Genomic DNA, 20249 nt, shown 5'->3' with positions numbered 1-20249 from the left:
ACTACTCAGAAATGCAGGTTCTCAGGCCTACTCTGGACCTCCCGATCCAGACGCGTATGTGTGCTCAGGCTCACTTGCGCAGCGTCTGATGGAACAAAGAGCTTGGGAGCACACAGATCCCGAGGGGCCTTTGTGCGTAGCATGGGGCTACATGATCCCTTCCCTCAATGGATCTGAAAGCAAACCTGATTTGGAAAGTTCTACTTCTCTTCTCTGAACAACCGGCATTCCACTGGGGCTCCATCTAAAATTTGGGGAAACGAATACTCCTTGACCACGCCCCTAAGGTTGATGTGGTTATTTCAGAGGAGCCGGGGAAGGAGAAGCTGGAGGAACAGGAGGTTCTGAATTCCTATTTCAGAAGCTGCTTGAGAAAGGCTTCAAGGGGTGTTGAAGAGCCCAAGAGTGCCGCCTCCTGGTGACAGCATGCAGGGCTGGCTCTACAGGGGCGAGGCCTCCTGACAAAGGGGGCTTTCACTGTCCCAATCATACGCCCTGTCACTCTTGACCTGGCCAGTCAGTACTGGGATGTCCCACCCATTACTGCCAGCCCCTGGACTGGCTCAATTGAACAAAGGCTTTGAGCTGACAGACAGACAGCAGTATGTGGATGGAGCAATCAGTGTTGAGTGTCAGTCACCTCCATGTGGCTCCAGAATGCAGTGCTCTGCTCTGTTTCAGCTGGAGTTTTCTCCTGTTTTAGTTAGGCTGATAGTAAAATGAACTTTGTATGGTGAATTACAATGTTAGTTTTCAGTAGTGTCCTGAACTCCCCTGGAGGGAGTCTCTGGACACCTGCCCCGGGGAGACCGAGTGCTGCCCTCCAGAAGCTTCCCGGGCTGGCCACGTGGTTGGGAGCAGAGAGGAGGCAGGCGAGAGCAGGGGCGGCCTCCAGCAGGTTTGTCTCTGGCTCCCCTCCCTTACTATTTATACATTCTGTCCTGTCCCCCCGCCAACCACGCTATTATGTAGTCGACATTTTTCCTTTAAATTAACTCATCCTTCTTAAGTTAATTTTCAAAGGAAAAAAATGGGAATTAACAGATAAAAATGCAAAAATCAGTAGTTCTCACAGAAACTAAAGGCGATCATAAAAGCCAAGACAATGCAGAGAGACCCGTGGGGTAACATTGTACCTTTTGATACATTGCCCACCCCAGCTCCGAGCCTGGGCCCTCTCTGTGCTACAGCAGCCAGGCGTTTAAGGCTTAGTGTCACTGACCCCAAACTTTCTGGGAGAGAAGCAAGAAGGCCTGGAGGGGAGCTGAGAAGAGAGCAGCTGGGACTTTCTCCCCAGCCATTCCCCGCCTCTTCATTAAGTCCTAAAGCAGAACACGTGGCAGGTGGGCCTTCGCAGGCTGGGTCCTGTTCTAAGCGGTTTGCAAATAATAACTCATTTAATCATTAGGACCAGCCTATGAGACGGATACTGCTATCATTCCTGATTTTACAGTGAGGAAATGGCCCAGGGGTTAGCAACTTGCCTGGGGCCGCACAGCATTGCATCAGTGAGTGTGGGGGTGTGGGGGCTCAGGGTGGTGCCCTGAACTCACCCCACAGCTGCACAGATGGGAAATTTAGCCTCACAGCACTGAGCCCTGATTATTTTTCCTCTTTGAAAAAGTCATTGAGCGATTCTTTTTTTTTTTTTTTTTAAGATTTTATTTATTTATTTGACAGAGAGAGAATGAGAGAGACAGAGCACATGAGAGGGGGGAGGGTCAGAGGGAGAAGCAGGCTCCCTGCCGAGCAGGGAGCCCGATGCGGGACTCGATCCAGGGACTCCAGGATCATGACCTGAGCCGAAGGCAGTCGCTTAACCAACTGAGCCACCCAGGCGCCCGTCATTGAGCGATTCTTAAGAGTATCTGTTGGCCCATCCCCTGGAAAGTAAACTAGGCTGAGCAACCTAACAGGGGGCTCTCAGAGGAAGGCTGGGTGTCTTGGAGACCTGTGGGTCATGGTGGTTACTCCGGCACCTGTGTATGCTCACTGCTTTGCAGTTAGGAATGCAGAGGATACTCCCCCTGGTCCCCTCCAGCCAGATGGGGCCGACTCCCGAGGGCCAAGACCGGATCCGGGCCTGTCCAGAGTCAGAAGCTGGTGTGAGCAGGCAGGCTGGTCTGGGTATCCCAGCATAGGCTGCCACGGGGGTGGGGCATTTCTTCTAGGAAAATTATTGGATGCAGGGCCAGGGACACAGGGCCTTTAAGGCCAAGGCAGGACTCCAGGTCCGGGTAGCTGGTCAGGTAGCTGCCGAGGGTGAGCTGGGATGGATCCTGGAGATGGAGGTGGAGATCAAGTCACAGGTAGAAGAGGCCCAGGGAGGGGAGAGGAGGCTTCACAGGCAAGGAATAGGCAGGTCCTGCAAACCCATCCGTCAAAGGATGTGTCTCACGCTGTTACAGCTGGATTTGTTTTCCGGAGCTGCACTGGACAGGTCAGCACCTCCCACAGCAGTTTTAACTGTGCCCATGGCTACACCGATGGGCACCTGCCTCCACGCATTATCCTGCGCTGATCTCAGGGAGGCGCGCCTCTCCTTACTGCCCCGTGTTTTCAGATGAGCAGCCTGAGGCTGGGGAAGGTTAACTACCACCCCAAGGTCACAGCCTGTGGGTGGGGACAGACTGGAGTAGGAGCTGCTCTACTCCAAAGCCTGTGCTCTTAGAAAGTGGTCCTGAGATGCTCTGGTCCGCACAGTGTTCAGACTAGGGGGTGCACATCCTTCTTGCTCCTGGCCTGGCCACCCAGTGCCCTCTCTGGAGCTGGTCCCTGCTCTCCTGGTGTTGAGAGTTCTCCAGCGGTATTTTGATGTCTAGAGGTGCAGGGGTGCACACACTCTCTTCCCCTTCCCCTCCTCACCCCCACCAAAGGTGTCTACTATTTGCAGTGCTTGCACCTTATTTATTTATTTATTTATTTTATTTTATTTTTTAATTTTTTTGCGGAACAACGTGGCTTAGAGATTCTGGTTCCCTGTGAGTCCACAAAGAACCTTCTCATCCCACCCTTTGTGGCACCTCTCCCGGCAGGCCCACCAGGGAGGGGCTTCCCAGGGGTTGTTAGGCGGCCTAAGGCATCAGGAAGTCATCACACCCTGGGGCCGACTGGTAAGGCTGTTAGAAAACCCAGCAGGCTTTGGAGCAAAAGGCCCGCAACCTACAGCTGGCCCCTGTGACTGCAGCGGCCAGGCTGTCCTTCATCCCCACCGGAGCTGCAGCCGGCCAGCCCGGCGGGGCGGGCACCAGGGCGGAGGCGTGCGGCTGGACGGGAGCTGGAGACCCGGGCCGGGTCCGGTCTGAGCGGGGGAAGGTCCGGACCTCCCCGCGCTGGGCTCCCGCGCGCCCCCGCGTGGCCGCGGACGGCACGGCTTTGGGGCGGGGCCTGCGGGAAGACGGGGAGAGGGGAGGGGGGAGGCAGGGGGAGGGGGACCCTGTGCGTTCCCAGGCCTAAACCTGGGCAGCGGCCTTATTGCCAGCACCCAACGACTGAGCATGGGCTGGGGCTGGGGGGACACTGAGGTCTGTGGTCAGGTGGGGAGACGGGCTCATCCGTGTCCAGCGGACTCACGCCGTGAGACGGTAGCTTCTGGAGGCTTCCAGGAAGAGGCAGGCCTGGAAGAACAAGTGTATGTTGGCTGGGGGGAAGGGCTGGGCAGGGTGAGGACAGGTCTGGGGGGAGGGGAGAGGAAGCAGGGCTGCAGGGAGGTTGGGAGAGGTGGGCGGTGGGCGGTGGGCTGGGCAGACAGTGGCCGGGACACTCACGTCAGGTTGTGACGGGGAAGGGCCCCTGTGGGGACTCCAGACCCTCCGCTGGACCCAGGAGGGCATGCGTGGGTGGGGGTGGGGGTGGGAATTGGTGGGGGTGTTACACCCTTCCCCACGCTGGGGGCACGTTCCTGGGCCTGGCTGGGGGTCATGCCATGCACACTGCAGACCCAGAAGGGAGGAGAGCCCGAGGGTGCCTCGGTTTCCCCTGACACTCGGCCTGCTCCCGTCTGGGTAGGGAGGATCTTAGGTCACGGTGAAGGGCTGCCCTGTTTCTCAGGTGAGCGACAAGTCCTTCGGGCATTGTGTTTGGAATGAAGAACCTGGCCCACAAGACAGCAGCCCTCGCTCGGAACTGGATTCAGCAGCCGTGATGACCAACCTAACTGGGGAGGTTGTGCCCACGGCTCTGAGCTCCGTGCTGGGCGTGGGCTCCAGCCCGGCGGCCGACTCTGCGGTCTCTTCCTGACCTGGCCTTTGCGACCTCGCTTTGGGAGCTTGAAATTGGCCTCACTGGGAGCACTTACACCACAGAGGGGAAAGGCCACATGTCGGGACTTTTACTGCTTTTGGTCTGGAGAGTGGGTTGCTGGCAACCCCCCCCAACCCAGCGCAGTCACAAGGTCTTCCCTGTCAAGCTGCCGTTTCCTCGCCTGCGAAGCCTGAGCCCACCTCTCGGGTTCGTGGAGAAGAGGCCTGGGGAATCTTATTACATCACTGCCTCACGCGAGGACGGGTCCCCCTGAGCACAGAGCGCCAGTGATGGAGGCAGCTGAAAGGACTCCAGATGAGGACTTAAAACCAGTGTTCAGACACAGCTCTGTCACTTCCAGGGTCCCGGGCTAGCCAGCTAACCTCTCAGGCTGCAGTGTCCCGTCTGGGTAAGAGGGGGTCTGGCAAATCATCTCCCTGGTCCCATCCAGCTCCACCATTTGGTGGCGAGAGCCGCCGCCCCACCACACACCCCTGCAGCCCCTCTGTCTTCCGGCCTCCGTCCCACCTCGGCTGCCACGTTCCTGTCACTCCTCGGGGCTCGGTGAGTGGCTCTGTCCCTCCCCGGGCAGCCCAGGCCCCGAGCTGCAGATTCAGCCTTCGTATCACATCTGAATCTGCCCCTGCTCACAAACCTTGAAAGGTTTCTTGAACCCGTCCATTTTGCACCATCTCCGCTCTGCCCCCAAGATGTTCTGCCCAGACCCCGAGGGACTGTCCTAAGTTGCCGTCCCTCCTCCCGAGCCTGGCGGTCCTGTGTTCCTTTAGTCATTGGTGTCGAATCAGGTGCATCCCCATGTCACTTGGCTGGGGGTCCCCGCTGCCTGTCAGGGAAGCCTGCTCCCTCTGTCCACGGAGCGCTCATCGTGTACTGTCCTCGCTTACCAGCCTCCAAGCACGGGCCTCCCTTCTCGTCCACCGACACGAGGGCCAGGCCCACCTCGGGGGCTCTCACTTGCCCTCCCCTGCCTGGGGCCTCATCCCCCCGCTGAGCGAGGCTGGCTCATCCTCCCCATTCAGGTCTCCCACTCCCCGCTGTGGCCCAGTCCTCTCTCTGCCAGTGACACCGGACCTGGTCCATCACCTCGTGCACTGATTTGTTCTCTTCCTGTTGTCCGCCCTCCGTGGCCCCTAAATCACAGACTCTGGGGTGCAGGGCCCAGGCTGCGTCGTTCACTGCAGATCCCCAGAGCCCAGACCAGAGCCTCACACCAAGCAGGCTCCCACTGTGTGGTGTGAGAAGGAATGGATGATTGGCTTCTGCTCTGGCTGGAGGGCCATGGCACCGCAGGGCAGGAACAAGATGGGGCTGTCACACAGCACGCCGAGTCCTTCGAGCTGGCTCCGCGGATGTTCCCGGACCCCTGCAGCTCCCCCCACACACCCGACCCCGATGGCTTCTGGGTTCTCCCTTGCCCCCGGAGTACCGAGGCCTTGCAGGCGGGCAGCGAGGAAGCTGGGGAGGGTTCACGTCTCACGGGCTGTCTGTCTGCTTCGGAAAGACCCGCTGCAAGCCTAGAGCAGCGCGGCTGGAAGGGGCCTGTGGGGGTCTCGAGGACTGACTCCCCTCTGCCGCGGTGTGGGGGCATGAGGCTGGAGCAGCAGGGAGCCCAGGCCCACCCTCCCCTCCACCTCCTGGGCTTCTGACCTTGAGTGGTGGGCATTATGCGACCTTGACCAGAAGAATCACAGCCACCAGCAGTCCCGTCACCAGGAGGGGCTGGCCACTTGGCAGGAGGGCAGAGCCTGAGGAAATTCAGAGCATCCAGTGAATGAGGGAAGCGGGAGCAGACCACCCAGCCCTGCTCCTCGATGGTGGGTCAGGTGCTCTCCCCACTGCCGCCCCACAAGCCCCCCTGACCTCGACTCTCACCAAGGCCTCTCCCCCGAGGAGCAGGGCCAGCACACCTCCAGCCAGGCCCCCACTGGGGTCTGCCATCTTGTCAGCTCCCAGGTGACCTCTGGCCCTGGGATGGGCCAGGGTGGGGGTGAGGGCGTGTTGGGGGGCGGCCGATAGAGGAAGACTCCCGGAGGGAGCCTCACATGGCCATGTGGGAGAGCAGGTCACGGGGAACCAGGAGCCTGGAGGTGGACTTCACCAGGGGTCCTGTCCTGTGGGCAAACACCTGCTTCTCTGGCCCTCATTCTCCCCAAGGCTGCTCACTTCCACCTGCTCTTCCCTCGTTGCTGCCAGGGGCTTGAGATGTTTCTGGGGTCCAGGACAAGGAAAGAAAAGGCGGCCTCACGTGGCTGATGGCGCTCCCTGGTCTGCAGCGGCCTGCTGGCGGAATGGGCAGCCCCTTACCTGAGGTTCCCTGGAGCATGGGCAGCAGAGTGCTCAGGAGCCCGTCGTTGGCCTCGGGCATGATGCCCAGCAGATGGCACATGAGCTCATACACGTGGATGCTCTCGAAGGGCTCCACCTCCAGGCCCCTCTTGAAGCTGGGGCCCACGGCCCGGAAGATGGTCTTCATGTCCATGACGTCGTTGTGAAAACCGTGCTCTCCCTTGTTGAACTGCACGCTCAGTCTCTGCCGGGGAGGGGAGGTCCTGAGCCTCTGCAGGGACTCCCAGCCCAGCCCTGCCGTCTCCAGCAGCTGCACCCCTGGGGGGGCAGAGGACCCCTGGGAGGGGTTCACATGTGGGGGCAGGAGGGTTTCTCTGAATTCTGAGCCCCCAAAGATCCGCGGCCCAAGGGAGGGCCTCGGGGAAGACCTGGTAACCCAGGGGCAGACCCCAGGCACAAGGGGTGGGGCCTGTTCTCACCAGCACTTCCTTTCCCGAGTCCCTCTCCCCTGCCTGCATCTCCTTCCCCTTCGGCATCCCTCGGCTCTCCGCTGACCACTGACGGCAGAGCGGGCTCCTTGCCCTCGCTTCTCTCTCATTCCTTATGGCCAGTCTTTCCACACTTTACCCTACACGCATGCACACACACGTACACGTATGCACACACATGCACACAAAACATGTACAAAGCTCATATGCACACAAATCTCACACATTTACACCCATGTATACTACACGCACACACACTCCGATTGCATAGTGATGGGTGTGTCCCTTTGGTGGCCAGTGCCCCTCCAACTGGGGACTAGTGAGAAATAGGGGGTGCTTTTTACAGAAATGGAAAGAGACCCAGCCACCCAGTGAAGGAGCCTGTCCCGAGCCGGGCATTGGGCAGGCAGCTCACCCCATGGATGACGTAGCCAGGGTCAGTGTACATGAGCAGGGGGGTGATCCTGGGGTTGCTGGCATAGTGGAGGGATGTAGGGAAGGACTCCTTCTTGTAGACGTGGAGTTTGGGGTGGGCATCCTTGAGGACCTCATACACCTTGTCCAACATCCCTTCCTTGGGGAGCAGCATCCCGTTGGGCCCATAGTCCAGGAGCTCAAACTCGATGTCCTTGAAGGTGAAGTTGGGGAACGCATGGAACTCCACCAGGTCCGGGGCCTGCTTGTTGACGGTGGTCATGCCGTGGTCGGACGTGATGATCAGGTTGAGGCTGCCCTCCAGGCCGCTCCTGCTGATGCTGTCCCGAAGGTAGCCCACCGTCCTGTCCACCTGCATCACCATCTCCTTCCTCTGCTGGGACTCGGGGCCATACTTGTGGCCCGTGGAGTCTGGCTCCCCAAAGTAGAGCGTGACCAGGTCCAGGCCCTCCTCGGTGAACCACTTCATCACCGTGTCGATGTTGGCCCTCCACTCCGCCTCATTTTTGTAGTTGTGCAGAACGCCTTCCTTCCGGCTCAGTGTCACGGCCATGCCTTCATAGGTGACGTTCCCGCCAGGGTAGAAGAAGGAGCCAGTCTTTAAGCCCTGCCAGGGAAGGCGGCATTAAAGCCACAGGCCTCCTTGGGCTTGCCCCCTGCCCGTTCCTGCCGCGGTCACGGCTTGCCCCCTGCCCGCCCGCCTCTCCTCCCACCGGCTCACTCAGCCCTGCTCCCGGCGCAGGCATGGGTCTTTCTTTTGGGGGAGGCCTTTTATAACTCTTATCTTATGTTGCCACGGCTGATACTGATTTTATAGAGGAGACAGCAGGTGCCCAGTGGACCCAGCACTAGCGACATAATGGATATAAAAGTGTCCCCAGATATTTGGCATCCTCATCGTCACCATGGCCCTGGGTCCCCACGGCTGAGCTGCCCAGACAGCCCTCCCCTTCTGGCCTGGAGACTGGCCTCTCCCTACTGTATTCTCGTCCAGGCCCTTCTACCCGTGTCCCCTTGCCTGCCCTTCCAGCCTTCAGCCTGGTCATCCATCTGCCTGGCCATCCATCTGCCTTTTCATAAATCCATTGCTGCTTTATTTACAGATCCTGTCCTTTGAGCCATACGTCCAAGCTCGCCCTGTCTGCATGTCCGCTTCCCAGCTGCCCTTCTGTTTAGACCGAGCACCATGTGATGCCAGGCTCTTAGCTCCGGCTTTCTGTGTGTGAGCCTGGCGTCCGGGTAGCTCCTTCCAGAGTAAAGGGACTCCGACCTGAGTAGACGCCCTAACCAGAGGGTGGGTGTAGGCTCTGAAGTTCATTCTGGGCTCATCTTAAAAACCTCCCTTTGACCTTGTTGAGGAGCAGGCACACCTCGACGGCCAGGAATTCCCCGGAGCACTGCAGGATGGAGGGGTTCCTGGCTCAACCCTACAGCCCACCCCTTACTTATCTTTCATCCTCTGGAAGTTAGCGGCCCAACCCGGAGAGGAATTCAGAAGGGGGAAGGCAGAAAGCTGTTTTATTGTTAGGTGCCTTTTTGTTGAGTGATCTTATTTTCCCTGTGTGGACCCCTCTCCCAGAGCCAGGGGCCCAGGGGCGCCGTTTTCCTTCCCGTTGGGAGGATGGAGCCCTCCCTCTGCATCCCGGGGCTGCAGGGAGGACTGGGCAGGGCCATGGAGCCTGCTGGTGGATGCTCATCAGCACCCAGCACCCACCGCCCTTGGGGCTCCACTTAATACCCCTCCATGCTGGGAGCCCAGGATTCTGGGGGGGGGGGAGTAGGCCTGCATGGGTCTCACAAGGTCACGGCCTTTCTGGGCCAGGTCCTCCCTTCCCCTGTCCCCCGACTGCCGTCCGTGGGCTCGGGGCCAGCATTACCTGCCGTTGGGCTGTGATCCAGATGGGTATGCTGCCATTGTCCCACCACATCTGGATGCCCAGCGTGGCATGGTAGGGCAGCTTCACTTTGCTGGTGGTATTGTAGTACATGTTGTGAACCACCCCGTGGTTCTCGATGTATTTGCCTGTGGGGTGGGGGGAGGAGATGGCAGAGGGGAGATAAGAGGTGGGAGGGCAGGAGGGAAGTGGGCAGGCTTTCGCACACGCGGCTGCGGGGAGCCCCCGTTCGGGGTCACAGGCACATCCTCTCCAACCCCGAGGTTCTATGACCTGTTCCCGTGGTTTCTCCAGCAGCTAAACGTGCACACAGGGCAAATGCACGTGTGTGCAGATGTCATCTGTAGCCTTGTGGGTTTTAGCGAAGACCGGTAGTGACCCAGATGGTTATCAGGAGGGACTTAATGAGACAGCTATGGCCCAGTCATAAAGCAGAATCCCAGGCAGACATTTCAATGCACCACGTGGAGCTCCATCCATGAGCTATTTTCTAAAATTAACTTTTTGCGTGGGACACAAAGGCACTCGTGCTCAGAAGCCACTGGAGGAGGGACGATGAAGAGCATGCCCCCTGTCCCCCCATCCCCATCCATGATCTAGTAAGGAAACAGGTGCCGTGCAGGAGGGGAGAACCAGATGTTTGCAGCAGGGGGCCCTGGTCACAGAATGCTGGCATACGGAGGAGCCGTCTGTACTGAGTAGGGTCTCCCCCCAAGGTCACGTTGACCCGGAGCCTCAGCATGTGACCTTGCTTGGAAATAGGGTCTTTGGAGATGTGACAAGTTAGGTTAAGATGAGGGCAGTCTGGGTCACGGTGGGCCCTACGTCTATGGATGAGCATCCTCACAGGACGAGGAGAGACACACAGGGGGAAGACAGCTGGGGTTGGAGAGACAGGCCACGGAAGGGCCACGGAAGCGCCACGGAGGCTGGGAGCCGCAGGCAGTGTCCTCTAGAGTCTCCCGAGGGAGCATGGCCCTCCTGACACCTGCATTCTAGACTTCCAGCCCAAACAGAGCCATGGAGGGTTTGAGGGCATCTCAGGGGCCGCAGTGGGAAGAGCAGGAGCCTCAGGCTCATCTCTTCTGCCTGTCTGGAACCCGGCCACGCTCACTTCCTCCAGAAGCCCTCCTGGGTTGCCACCTTGATTGGGGGTCACGGTTTAAAACGGGACTGCTGGGCATTTTGATGCCTTGTTTAAGTTCCCACCAACAGTGGGGCTCGCTGATGACCCCCTCCCTTGGCCGTGCTGTGTCTCCCAAGGACAGCATCCCCTCCTTGGTCTCCTTTGTCCCTGTGCGGTCCCCGGGGGACGGGGCTCTGTGCACATACCAGGCTCCCTCTGCCGGTTCCACTAGATGCTCAGCCCCCTCCCTGCCCCCAGGCCCCAGCCCGAGGCTGACGCTCACCAGTGACCAGGGTGAAGTGGCAGGGGCTGGTCAGGGTGACAAAGGCTGGCGTCATGTAGCAGGCCTTCACTCCGTCGAGCGCCATGGCATCCAGGTTGGGGGTTTGTACGTCCTGGTCATAGTTCCAGCGGAAACCGTCAAAGGACACCAGCAGCAGCTTATTCCGGCAGCCCTTCCTGCCGAGCGGAACCCCTGCCCCTGCAGCCAGGAGGGTGGCCAGAGCCAGGGCCAGGAGGACAGCCGAGCGCCCCATGATGGGCTTTCCAGACATGAGGGCGTCCGGGGTGGTTCCTGCTGAGGAGCAAAGTCCCAGGGTCAGCCGGGCTGGTCTTGCCCTGCGCCTCCTTCAACACGAGACTGTGCACATACCTGATTCTCAGGATGCAGCCCAGGTCCCCGCGTGCCTGCCACCCTGGCCCAGGCCTCGGGCGGCGTCTGCCTTTATTGCCGGCAGGGCCTTCTGGGCGGGCTTCTCCCCGCCCTCCCCCCCCCCCCCCCGCCCCATGCACACGTGTCCTCGCAGGGAGGATGGGGACCAGTCCCGGGGGCCTGGAGAGCAGAAGGGGCCACTCCATCCCGCAGGCCTGTGTCCCCACTCCACCTCTCCTAGCCATTCTTGGCCCCTGTGCCCTGCTCACCCTGACCCCAGAGCACTGGGAGGGGCCCCTCCAGCTTGTAAGTTGGGGAGAGCTCTGGGGTACATGGGTCTCAGGCCTGCCTGGGTCAGGGCTATGGTGGGCTTCCCAGGACCTGGGAGTCAAGGGCCAGCAGCTCAGCCCAAGGCTGGCTTTGTCCGTGGGAGCCCCAGCTTGGGTGAGCCCCCTTTCCTGCCGTGCCCATGAAGGGGTGTCCTGGGATGGGGCAGCCACAGCTCCAGCCTGGTGGCCCGGATTAGCTCCCACCGACCTGCCCCCTTGGGTCCCGTGGAACCTCAGAGAGGCTCATAGATGCGGGTGGTCTCACTTGTGGACTTCATCACATGAGGCGGTCAGAGGGGGTCCCTTGTTACCTGTGCTCATGGGGGTGGGTGTGTGCAGGAAAGGGATCCCTGAGTTTAGTGTGCGCACCCCCCCATCTCTGCTCTGTCCCTCTCCCTCTCTCAGGACCTATGAAGCACGTTCTGTGAGCCAGGCAGGCACGGTTCTCAATTCGGGGGGACACAGCAGTGAATGAGACAGATGAGTGAATAAGGAAAACAGTAAAATAGTGAGGCTGGGGAGGGGCAGCACCCCAGGTGGCGGCCAGGGTCGAGTCAGAGGATGACGTGTGTGCACACCGCAGAGAGGGTGAAGGACGGAAACAAGCAGTCCCCTTGGGCCACACTCCGCTGGAGGTCCTCCCGGTGGAGGTGTCCAGGCGGTGGTGCGCGTCCTGATTTAGATTTTCTTCATCTGTGAACCTGCCAACAGCCGCCCTACCTCCCGGCGTTCGCTGCAGCCCGCGGACGTGCTCACCAAGCGATTCCCAGCTCACCCGCGCCACGGGAGCATTCAGAGCCTCCTCTGAGGTGTGGCCCAGGGACCACGGGTGCAGGTTCTTGGGCCCTCCCCCCGAAACCTGCTGAAACACACCCCGGGGAGGAATCCTCGTACAGCAGCGGGCCCCGAGAACCCGGGACAGGCGGACGGCGTGGGCTCCTACAACCAGCGCGGGAGGGGTGGGGCTGGGGCGGGGCTGTCGAGCGGTGGGCCAGGGCACAGCAGGTGCAGGACTGCGGGGGTGCGGCACCCTCCCTCCCACGGCGCAGGGCCCCAACTCCAGGGAAGGACCGGGCAGCCGTGTGCGAGTGGGGGCAGGTGCCTTGGGAGAGCACAGCGGGGCCGCATTTACACCGGTGTTGGGGGGCAAGGACCAGGAAGGCTGCTCTGAGGGTCTGACATCCCCGGAGGCCTACTGGATGGATCGAGACAGCAGAGTGAGGTGGAGGAGGGGCGAGGTCGGGCTGGAGGCTAGGGGGCAGGTCATGGAGGAGCCTAGATCTTAGGCTAGTTGTCTTCCAGAGTAAAATGGCTGCCAAGAATAAAGACTACATTTCCCAGCATTCCCTTCAGCGAGGGTTGGTCACGTGACTCCGTTCTGACCAATGGGACGAAAGAAAAATGTCATGAGACGGCCCCAGGCTCTCCCTTGTGGAGTCTTCCTCCCGCTGGTGCCTGCCGCTGCGGGGCTGCCCCGGGCTGGACGGTGAGGGGCTCCCGGGCCCCGCGGGTGTGCGCCGAGGGGGCGGTCCCCGAGGGCGTCCTGGGCGGCGTGGCCCGCCCGGCTGCACCTCGCGGGGAGATGTGCACGCATCGTCTTGCTTCTGTTGCCTTGTTTGGGTTTTCGGTTCGCCTCAGCGGGACCCGGTCCCAGGCTCTGGGCGGCCTTGCTGGGTTTAGGTGACCTGAAATGCAGGCTGCGGCGTGGGCAGGGGGGAGGCGGGAGGGGCCAGACCCGGCCTCGGGCAGAGGTGGGGCCGGCGCTGGGCCTGGCGGCAGGTGCGTGCAGGGGTGCGGGCGAGCGAGGGTCGGTGACCTGTTCTCGCGCTTTCTCCTGCCGGCCCCCGTGGGCGGGGTGTGGGTTCAGGTCCTGCTCCCCCTCGCCTGCCTGCCTGGGCCTGGCCTGGAGGTGGCAGGAAACGTCTGCTCCTCGCCCTCGGCCTCCCCGAGTCGCAGCCCGGCGTTTCCCCTCTGAGTCGCCCTCGCGGCTCACCCTCCATCGCTTTCCTTTCCCTTCCGTGGCCTCCGAGAGCACTTCAGCGAAAGGCGGGTGTCCTCGCCCACTGTAACCAGCAGTAACAGGGCATCTCCACAGACCAAGCACTCGCTTTACCCCGGTCTCATTCACGCTTCAAGGTGGTTCTGGAAGGCAGGAGTTAGTAGTATGCTCACTTCATGTGTGGGGAAACGGAGGCAGAGGGAGGTTTCAGGTCACTCAGCAGGTGGAGGAGCCAGGGTCCACGACTCTGCTTTGACCCACTTCTAAATGCCATTGACCTACCAGCCACTTAGGACCCTCTTGCCCGGCTTTGGGGGGCTGTTGACTTCTTCTTCTTCTTTTTTTTTTTTTAGATTTTTATTTATTTGGGGGAGAGAGAGAGAGAGAGAGCACAAGCAAGGGGAGCAGCAGAGGGAGAGGGAGAAGCAGGCCCCTGCTGAGCAAGGAGATGCGGGGCTCGTCGATCCCAGGACCTGAGATCATGACTTGAGTTGAAGGCAGACACTTAACCGACTGAGCCACCCAGGTGCCCTGTTGACTTCTTTTAAACATGGTGCGGCTGTGACTACGGTATCACGGACTTTTCCCTTTTACGTTCTCATTATTCCTTGGGGTGCGCTACCTAGGGAGGGGTCCTTGGACAAGGACGGAGAGGCTGCTTAGTGCTTTGAGTCCTCTTGCTGTCAGGAACGGCTGAGGCTGTGAGTCGCTGGTCCCACCAGCCATGAGTTGTCCTAACTCCTCTGCCCCACGGTGTCCATTGGGTTTTATTTTTTATTCCTTTTGTGTGCTTAACAGGTGTGTAATGATGTCGGAAAGCGTTACCTGGGAGAGGCTAGGAGATTTTCCATGTCACGCTTTCTTCGCTCTGCTCCCCACGGGCAGATCATTGATTGTCTCTGACCGTGGGTCAGGTGGTCCAAGTGGCCATCGAATCTTAGGGTTTCATCAGTTCTGTATGTATTTTGTAATATATGTTTGGGAATCTATACTCTGCAATCTGTTTTTCATAGGCCTTTGTCGTTTCTATCTGTCACTCGTAACTTTTCCCACTCTCTTGCACACTGGTCATTCTTCGGGTAGACGGTAGACCCGAAGCTCCCCAAAGACAGAGCTTGCCATATTGTTCATCGTCGTATCCCCAGAGCCTGGCACGGGGACCAGCCCAGAGTAGGCATCACCCTGTATTTGTTAGATGAACAGATATGCTTAGAAGGAAAATTTGTGCAAATATCTATCGTACTTTTGGTTAGGGAAAACATTTTTTAAAAGAAACTCTTTATTGGATGACAATCTCAGGTTTAAGGAAATACTGCAAAGATGGTAGAGTTCCCACATGCCCCGCGCCTGGTTTCCTTGGTTAGTAACATGTTACATTCTGTGGTGTGTTTGCACAGCGCGTGAGCAATATTGGTTTAAGTTATTATTCTGTTCAGTATTGACAGGCCCACGTTCTACTCAGATGTCCTCAGTGCCTGCCCTGCTGCCCTGGCTCTGTTCCAGGATCCTATTAGGTCATCACCATGTCCCCTACATCCCTCTTGGGTGTGATCATTTCTCAGACTTTCCTTGTTTTTGATGACATGGACGGTTTGGAGGAGTGCTGGTCATGCATTCTGTAGAATGTCCCTCTGTTGAAATTATCTGTTGTTTTTCTCTTGATTACACGGGGATTATGGGGTTTTGGGAGGAAGGGCACAAGATAAAGTGTCATTCCCATAACATCATATCAAGGGTACATCCTATCAATGTGACTCATCGCTGCTGCGCGACCTTGCTCACTTGGCCAAGAGCACGTCTCCATGTGTCTCTGCAGGATGGCCATTCTTTCTCGCGCTCTCTGGTCTTTGGAAGGAAGGTCACCAGGTGCCACCCACACTTCAGGGGCGAGGGGTCATGCTCCACCTCTGTGGGGGCAGAGTATCTACATCCATTATTTGGAGTTCTGAGCAGGAGATTGTCTCTTCCCCCCATTTATTTATCTTTTCAATAATTTATATCAGTACAGACTCACGGATATTTCTTTCACACTGTGGATTACATCCCACTGCTACCTGGTTGATTTCGTTGCTCTAATTATTCTGTCTTTGGCCACCGGGAGCTCTTTCCATGGGCTCCTGGGTCCCCTTGTCATGCCCGTTGCTTTTTTTCCTTGAGCACATCCTTGGTCTCTGGCACCAGAGGATGCTCCAGGCTCCCCTCCTGTGTTTGCTGCCCCAGGCCTGGGATCAGGCATTTCTCAGGGGCCCTGGTTCCTTTTCTTGGCGCTGATACTAGAGACCCAAGAGCTGGGTGTGGCAAGTGACAGTGCCCTTGTTTCTGGCCGTGAGCGACGCTTTCTCCCTGTCTCCTGGTATGGTGCCTGGCACAGTGGGCCGGAAGGAAAGAAGGTGTGGGTGTCAGGAGCAGGGTTTGGGCTCTGATGGATCTCCTAGCTTCTCCTTCATCTCTATGCAGCAGTTGGAGTGATGTTTCCAAACCAGGAATCACCGTCTCCCTGTCTGGCCACCGTGTAGTCCCGGGCTGGTGCGACCTGCCAGGGAGCCCCTGACGCCCCGACAGGGGGACTGGGCGCAGGAGCAGGTGATCTGGCCGGGGGCCGTCCCCTCTGTTGGAGGCATGTGGAAGTCCTGAGCCCACCCTCCCCATGTCCACAGTGACAGGTGGCAAGCTTGGGTCTAGTGGGTCTCTCCCCGTGCCCAGTCCATGCCCCTTTGGAGTGAAAGCGGTGGTGTTGCCCACACAGTTTGCTGGAGAGGAGCGTTGCCATCAGGATGGAGATGAACAAAGAATTTGACCTGGGGACATGGCAGATGACCCTTCCCAAACAGGGTCCCGGATGTCACCGTTGCCGTGCCAGCCACCTTGGGAGGAGGTCCCTGTGAACCCATGGTGGGGGCTGGATTGGGTGCTTCATCCTCGTGTCCCTGGGAGGCCTGAGCCGTTGAGCCTGGGACAGGTGTCGGGGGGCAGTGGGAGGCCACCAGGAGCCACACGCAGACCGGCCTGGGCTCAGCAGGTGAACCGCAGGAGGCACCGCGATCGGTGGTGTTCCTGCGGGAGAGACAGTGGCCTGAGGCTGGCGGTTCCCTCCCAAAGGGCCATGGTGGCCAGCGGCACCGTGGGGGGGAAGAAGGAGCTGAGAGACCCAGCATCCCTCCGCTCCCTCTGCTGGAGGGATTAGCAGGCCCCCCCCACGATGAGCACCCTCCCTCCGCTGTCGTGGGAGGCGGTCACCCCTGCCCACTGCCACTGGGACCTGTCTGCTGGTTGCTCCCCATGATGGGGGCCTGACCCGACCTTCATGACAGCAGGATTTTATGAGTGCGAAGATCTACTTTATCAGTTGCCTCTGCTTTTTATTACCACTCAGGAGCTTTATCTCAGCGGCCACCTCGCCTCCAGCTAAATGAGGATTAATATTTTAACAGGATTATGTGCTGGGGGTTAGCAGGACTCTCCGGGGACGCCGGGTGCTCCCCTCCCTTGCAGCCTCTTCTCTGCCCCCCAGGCCTTCCTCCTGGTATGCGGGGAGGCGGAGTCCTGAGGTCGGAGAGCTGGGGCCACCTGGTTCCCGACTCCGGGATGGGGGGTGGGGGGGGGCTCTGGGCCGTGGGGACGGGTTGTCTTGAAGAGCAGGTCTGTCCCAGGGTAGAGATGGCCCTGCAGGGTGAGGTCCCTGAAGAGACCAAAGGACAAAACCCAGGTTCTCAGGTGGGGCTTCCTGGATCTGTGCGCTCGGCCCCGTGGATCCCCGTGTCTGGGGGACCCCTGCATCGGTCTCCTTTCCCAGAGCCACCATCTCCTTCATAAGCTGGAGGAAGGGCCCGCCCCCAACTTGGGAGCTTTTCCCCATGGCCCCAGGCAGAGCTGGGGACCTTTGTGATTCTTCTGCTGAACTGCTTGTCACCTCTGTAATTATGAGTTGGTCTGCTTTTCCCACCACTGAGGAATGAATGAGGGAGGGAGGTTGGCTCCCTGAACGAGGGACCAGGGCTGATATTTGCACACTTGTGTTCATAGTGGTGATTCACAAGAGCTGAAACACAGAAGCAAGCCGGGAGTCCCTCCTCGGATGAGGGTCCATCCACACGGTGGAATATCATGCAGCCTTAGACGGGAAGGACATCCACACACCTGCTGTGGTGTGGACGGACCTGGAGGACATAGAGCCAGCTGGAATCAGCCAGTCACAGAAGGACGGGTAGTATAGGATTCCATTTATGTGAGGTTCCTAGAGTCCTCATAGAGACAGAGTGTAGGATGGGGGCACCGAGGGTCAGAGGACAGGGTGGGGAGTTAGTGTTTTAATGGGGACAGAGTTTCACTTTGGGATGATTACAAAGTTCTGCAAATTGGTTGCACAACAACATGAATGCGAATCTCATGTTCTGTGTATTTTACTACCAGTAAAAATTTAAAAATAAAAAGACCTGGGAATCCTGGGGCCTTTCTGAGATGCCAAGGATGTTAAGGGGGATTCAGCCCTCACTGGAGAATTCTAGATTCTGTCTGGTAGGTGGACAACCCCAGCGAGGCCCCGGCTATGTCAGGGGTTTCCAGACGAGGATAAGAAGGACGGGGTCCCCGCCCTTGGTGGAAGGCAGGCCTGCACACCGAAATCACGGTCATAAAACCTCTACCCACCCCCCACCCCCATTTTACAAATAAGTAAAATAGTTTTAGACGTTTAGTGATAATTAAGAAGATAATTTTGGAAGTAATTCATACTCATTTCAGAACATTTGGAAAATACAGAAGAGCGTAGAGAGGAAAATAAGTATAATTTTAAAGCTCACAACCCAAGGGATTGTGGCCACCAATGATCTTTCTCCTCGAACGTCATGAATGTCCACTTACATGTGGGTCGGTGTGACATAAATGTTAGTTTGGATTTTGTCTTTCTCCCTCTTAGTGCTTAGTGAGTGATGAGCTCAACAGAACATCCTCGGTGGCCAGTGTGGGGACGCTGCCTGCAGGGGCGTGGGGTGGGGGCGTGGGGTGAGGGAATTCCAGCCGGCAGGGCCCCTGAGCTGAGCACTGAGGATTGGGACTCCCGCAGGCCCTGCTGAGCCTCGCAGGCCTGGGACCCCTGGTTCCCCATCAGTGGTCTTCCTGTGAGGTGGTCCACGGCCACGAGGCCCTGGATTTAGGCCACTTTGGGAGTTGGGGGCCCCCAGCCCTCCTCCTCCTCACCCATCATCACCTCCTCCCCACCCAGCTGGGCTTGGGGCTGCACCCTGGACCCCAGGCCCCAGGCAGGCTCTGAGGGCCAGTGATCTCCCCTGGGGGCTGCAGGATGAGACTCTGTGGCTGTTTCTGAGCGGAACTGGCCATTCGTTGGGGCCATCGCCCTGCTCGGAGCCTTCTGTCCACCCGTCCCCCCTCCGCCCCTGCCCTCCACTGGCTCTCCTGCTGGGACAGCTTGGCTCCCGTCCTGGAGCTCACCTTCTCCCGGCTTCCTCTTGCCCTCTGTTAGCTGTTCCCCACTGTGCTCCTCAGTGAGCACGGCTCTCCACCATTTATTCAGGGACACCAGCTGCCCATCATGCGAGAATGGACTCCCAGGTCCAGGGAGTGTGAGGTCTGCTCACCTTGGAGAGCTGGTCGAGGGCTGGGCTGGCTGGACGCCCAGACTCAGCAGGACCCCACCTTTGGATCTCCATTCAGGGGCCCGAGGAGGTGTCCCTGGAGGTTTTTGGGAGCCGTGGGGCCCCTGGGCGGGGTGTGTGGCTCTGTCTGTGCCGTCCCTGTGCTTCTGGCCGGTGCCCCGCGGCACCTGCTTATTTAACAAGCTCGCTTGCTGGATCGGCATGAAGGAGACTCCTCCCTTCACCGCTAGACTGGCTTGGAGGACCCCAGAGGGGCTGGGTGGACGCTGACCACGAATGGGGAGCTAGCCTGGCTGGGGAGGTTGGGCAGTAGCTGAGTCTGAGCTTTCCTTGGGCCGGCCAGAACCAGCCTGGATTAGCCCTGCTCTTCCTGCTTCCTCTGGCACCTGTGAGGTGAGGGGTGGGTCCCAGGTCCCTAGCCAGCGAGGCGCTGGCCCTGCATTCCCACTGAGGACAGATGAGCGGGAAGGGCTCGGTGGCCTGGGAAAGATGCAGGGAGGGGTCTCGGGCAGGTGGCACCGGGCCCAGCAGCCAGGTCTGGCCAGACTACCGACCCTGCGGCCCGTAGTGTCCCCCAGCCCTGAGAATCTGCCCGGGGAGGCCTCCTTGGCCTGTCCTGCTTCCCCTCAGCACCAGCAGACCCCAGCAGGTCCATTGCAAGGAGGACAATGAGAAATGAGGGCTTCAGCATGATCTGTCCTGGGCAGCAAAGGCCTGGGTGGGCATCTCCCCACCTTCTCAGAGCCCTTGGTCCCCTGGAGGACAAGGCAGGGTTGTGTGGGCGGGGGGAGTCAGCAGCACTGTCAGCTGATTGGGGCAGGAAGGCAGAGGGGGACAGAGCAAGGGGACCTGAGGGTACACTCCTGCCTTCCCACCCAGAGCCCCCAGTGACCCTGAGGTGGCTCAGCTCCTGACTGTGTGTGTGTTGGGGGGTGGGTGCATCCAGGACCCTCCCTTTCCTGGCCCTGGCTGGCCAGGCTGGTCACCCCCTTGGTCCTGTCTGTGGTTGAGCCCTCCCCAACCCCCCCAGAGGGGAGCCCACTGCTGGCTGCCACCCCCTTGCAAGCCCGGTCTCCCCTGCAGCTAATCCATGAGGGTTTTTTCCTGGAACTTGCTTTGTCATTGTCCCCTGGGTGTTTTAGGCATAAATCTTTCCCTTTGCTT

At 59.2% G+C, this 20249-nt stretch overlaps 1 protein-coding gene and 1 long non-coding RNA gene across 2 annotated transcripts in view; one reads left to right on the top strand and one right to left on the bottom strand.

Annotated features, from left to right (window-relative positions):
- Nucleotides 1–2749: 2749 nt before the first annotated feature.
- On the bottom strand, nucleotides 2750–11029 carry ENPP7 (ectonucleotide pyrophosphatase/phosphodiesterase 7). Its single transcript, XM_078066477.1, has 6 exons — nucleotides 10777–11029; nucleotides 9350–9495; nucleotides 7453–8079; nucleotides 6538–6793; nucleotides 5911–6008; nucleotides 2750–3617 (listed from the first exon to the last, which is right to left on the bottom strand). The coding sequence occupies exons 1-5, from the start codon at nucleotides 11027–11029 to the stop codon at nucleotides 5926–5928; spliced, it is 1365 nt and encodes a 454-aa protein (XP_077922603.1). The 3' UTR covers nucleotides 2750–3617; nucleotides 5911–5925.
- Nucleotides 11030–12890: 1861 nt separating this feature from the next.
- LOC118527179 (uncharacterized) overlaps nucleotides 12891–20249 on the top strand; it is a 32184-nt gene continuing 24825 nt past the window's right edge. The window contains exons 1-2 of the long non-coding RNA XR_013445266.1: nucleotides 12891–12960; nucleotides 13827–14043. This is a non-coding gene — a long non-coding RNA (uncharacterized LOC118527179). The remainder of the gene's footprint in view (nucleotides 12961–13826; nucleotides 14044–20249) is intronic.

Source organism: Halichoerus grypus, chromosome 2, assembly GCF_964656455.1.
Source record: "Halichoerus grypus chromosome 2, mHalGry1.hap1.1, whole genome shotgun sequence".
Taxonomy (NCBI): Eukaryota; Metazoa; Chordata; class Mammalia; order Carnivora; family Phocidae; genus Halichoerus; species Halichoerus grypus.
This window is presented reverse-complemented; position numbering and strand designations above follow the sequence as displayed.

What these genes read in the sequence shown, in the direction of transcription:
- ENPP7 (XM_078066477.1), bottom strand. Translation starts at nt 11,029, where the DNA reads ATGGGGCGCTCGGCTGTCCTCCTGGCCCTGGCTCTGGCCACCCTCCTG. An exon ending in GGATCACAGCCCAACGGCAG is followed by an intron (nt 8,080 to 9,349) that starts GTAATGCTGGCC and finishes CTTCCCTGGCAG; the next exon opens with GGCTTAAAGACTGGCTCCTT. An exon ending in GCCCATTCCGCCAGCAGGCC is followed by an intron (nt 6,009 to 6,537) that starts GCTGCAGACCAG and finishes GAATTTCCTCAG; the next exon opens with GCTCTGCCCTCCTGCCAAGT.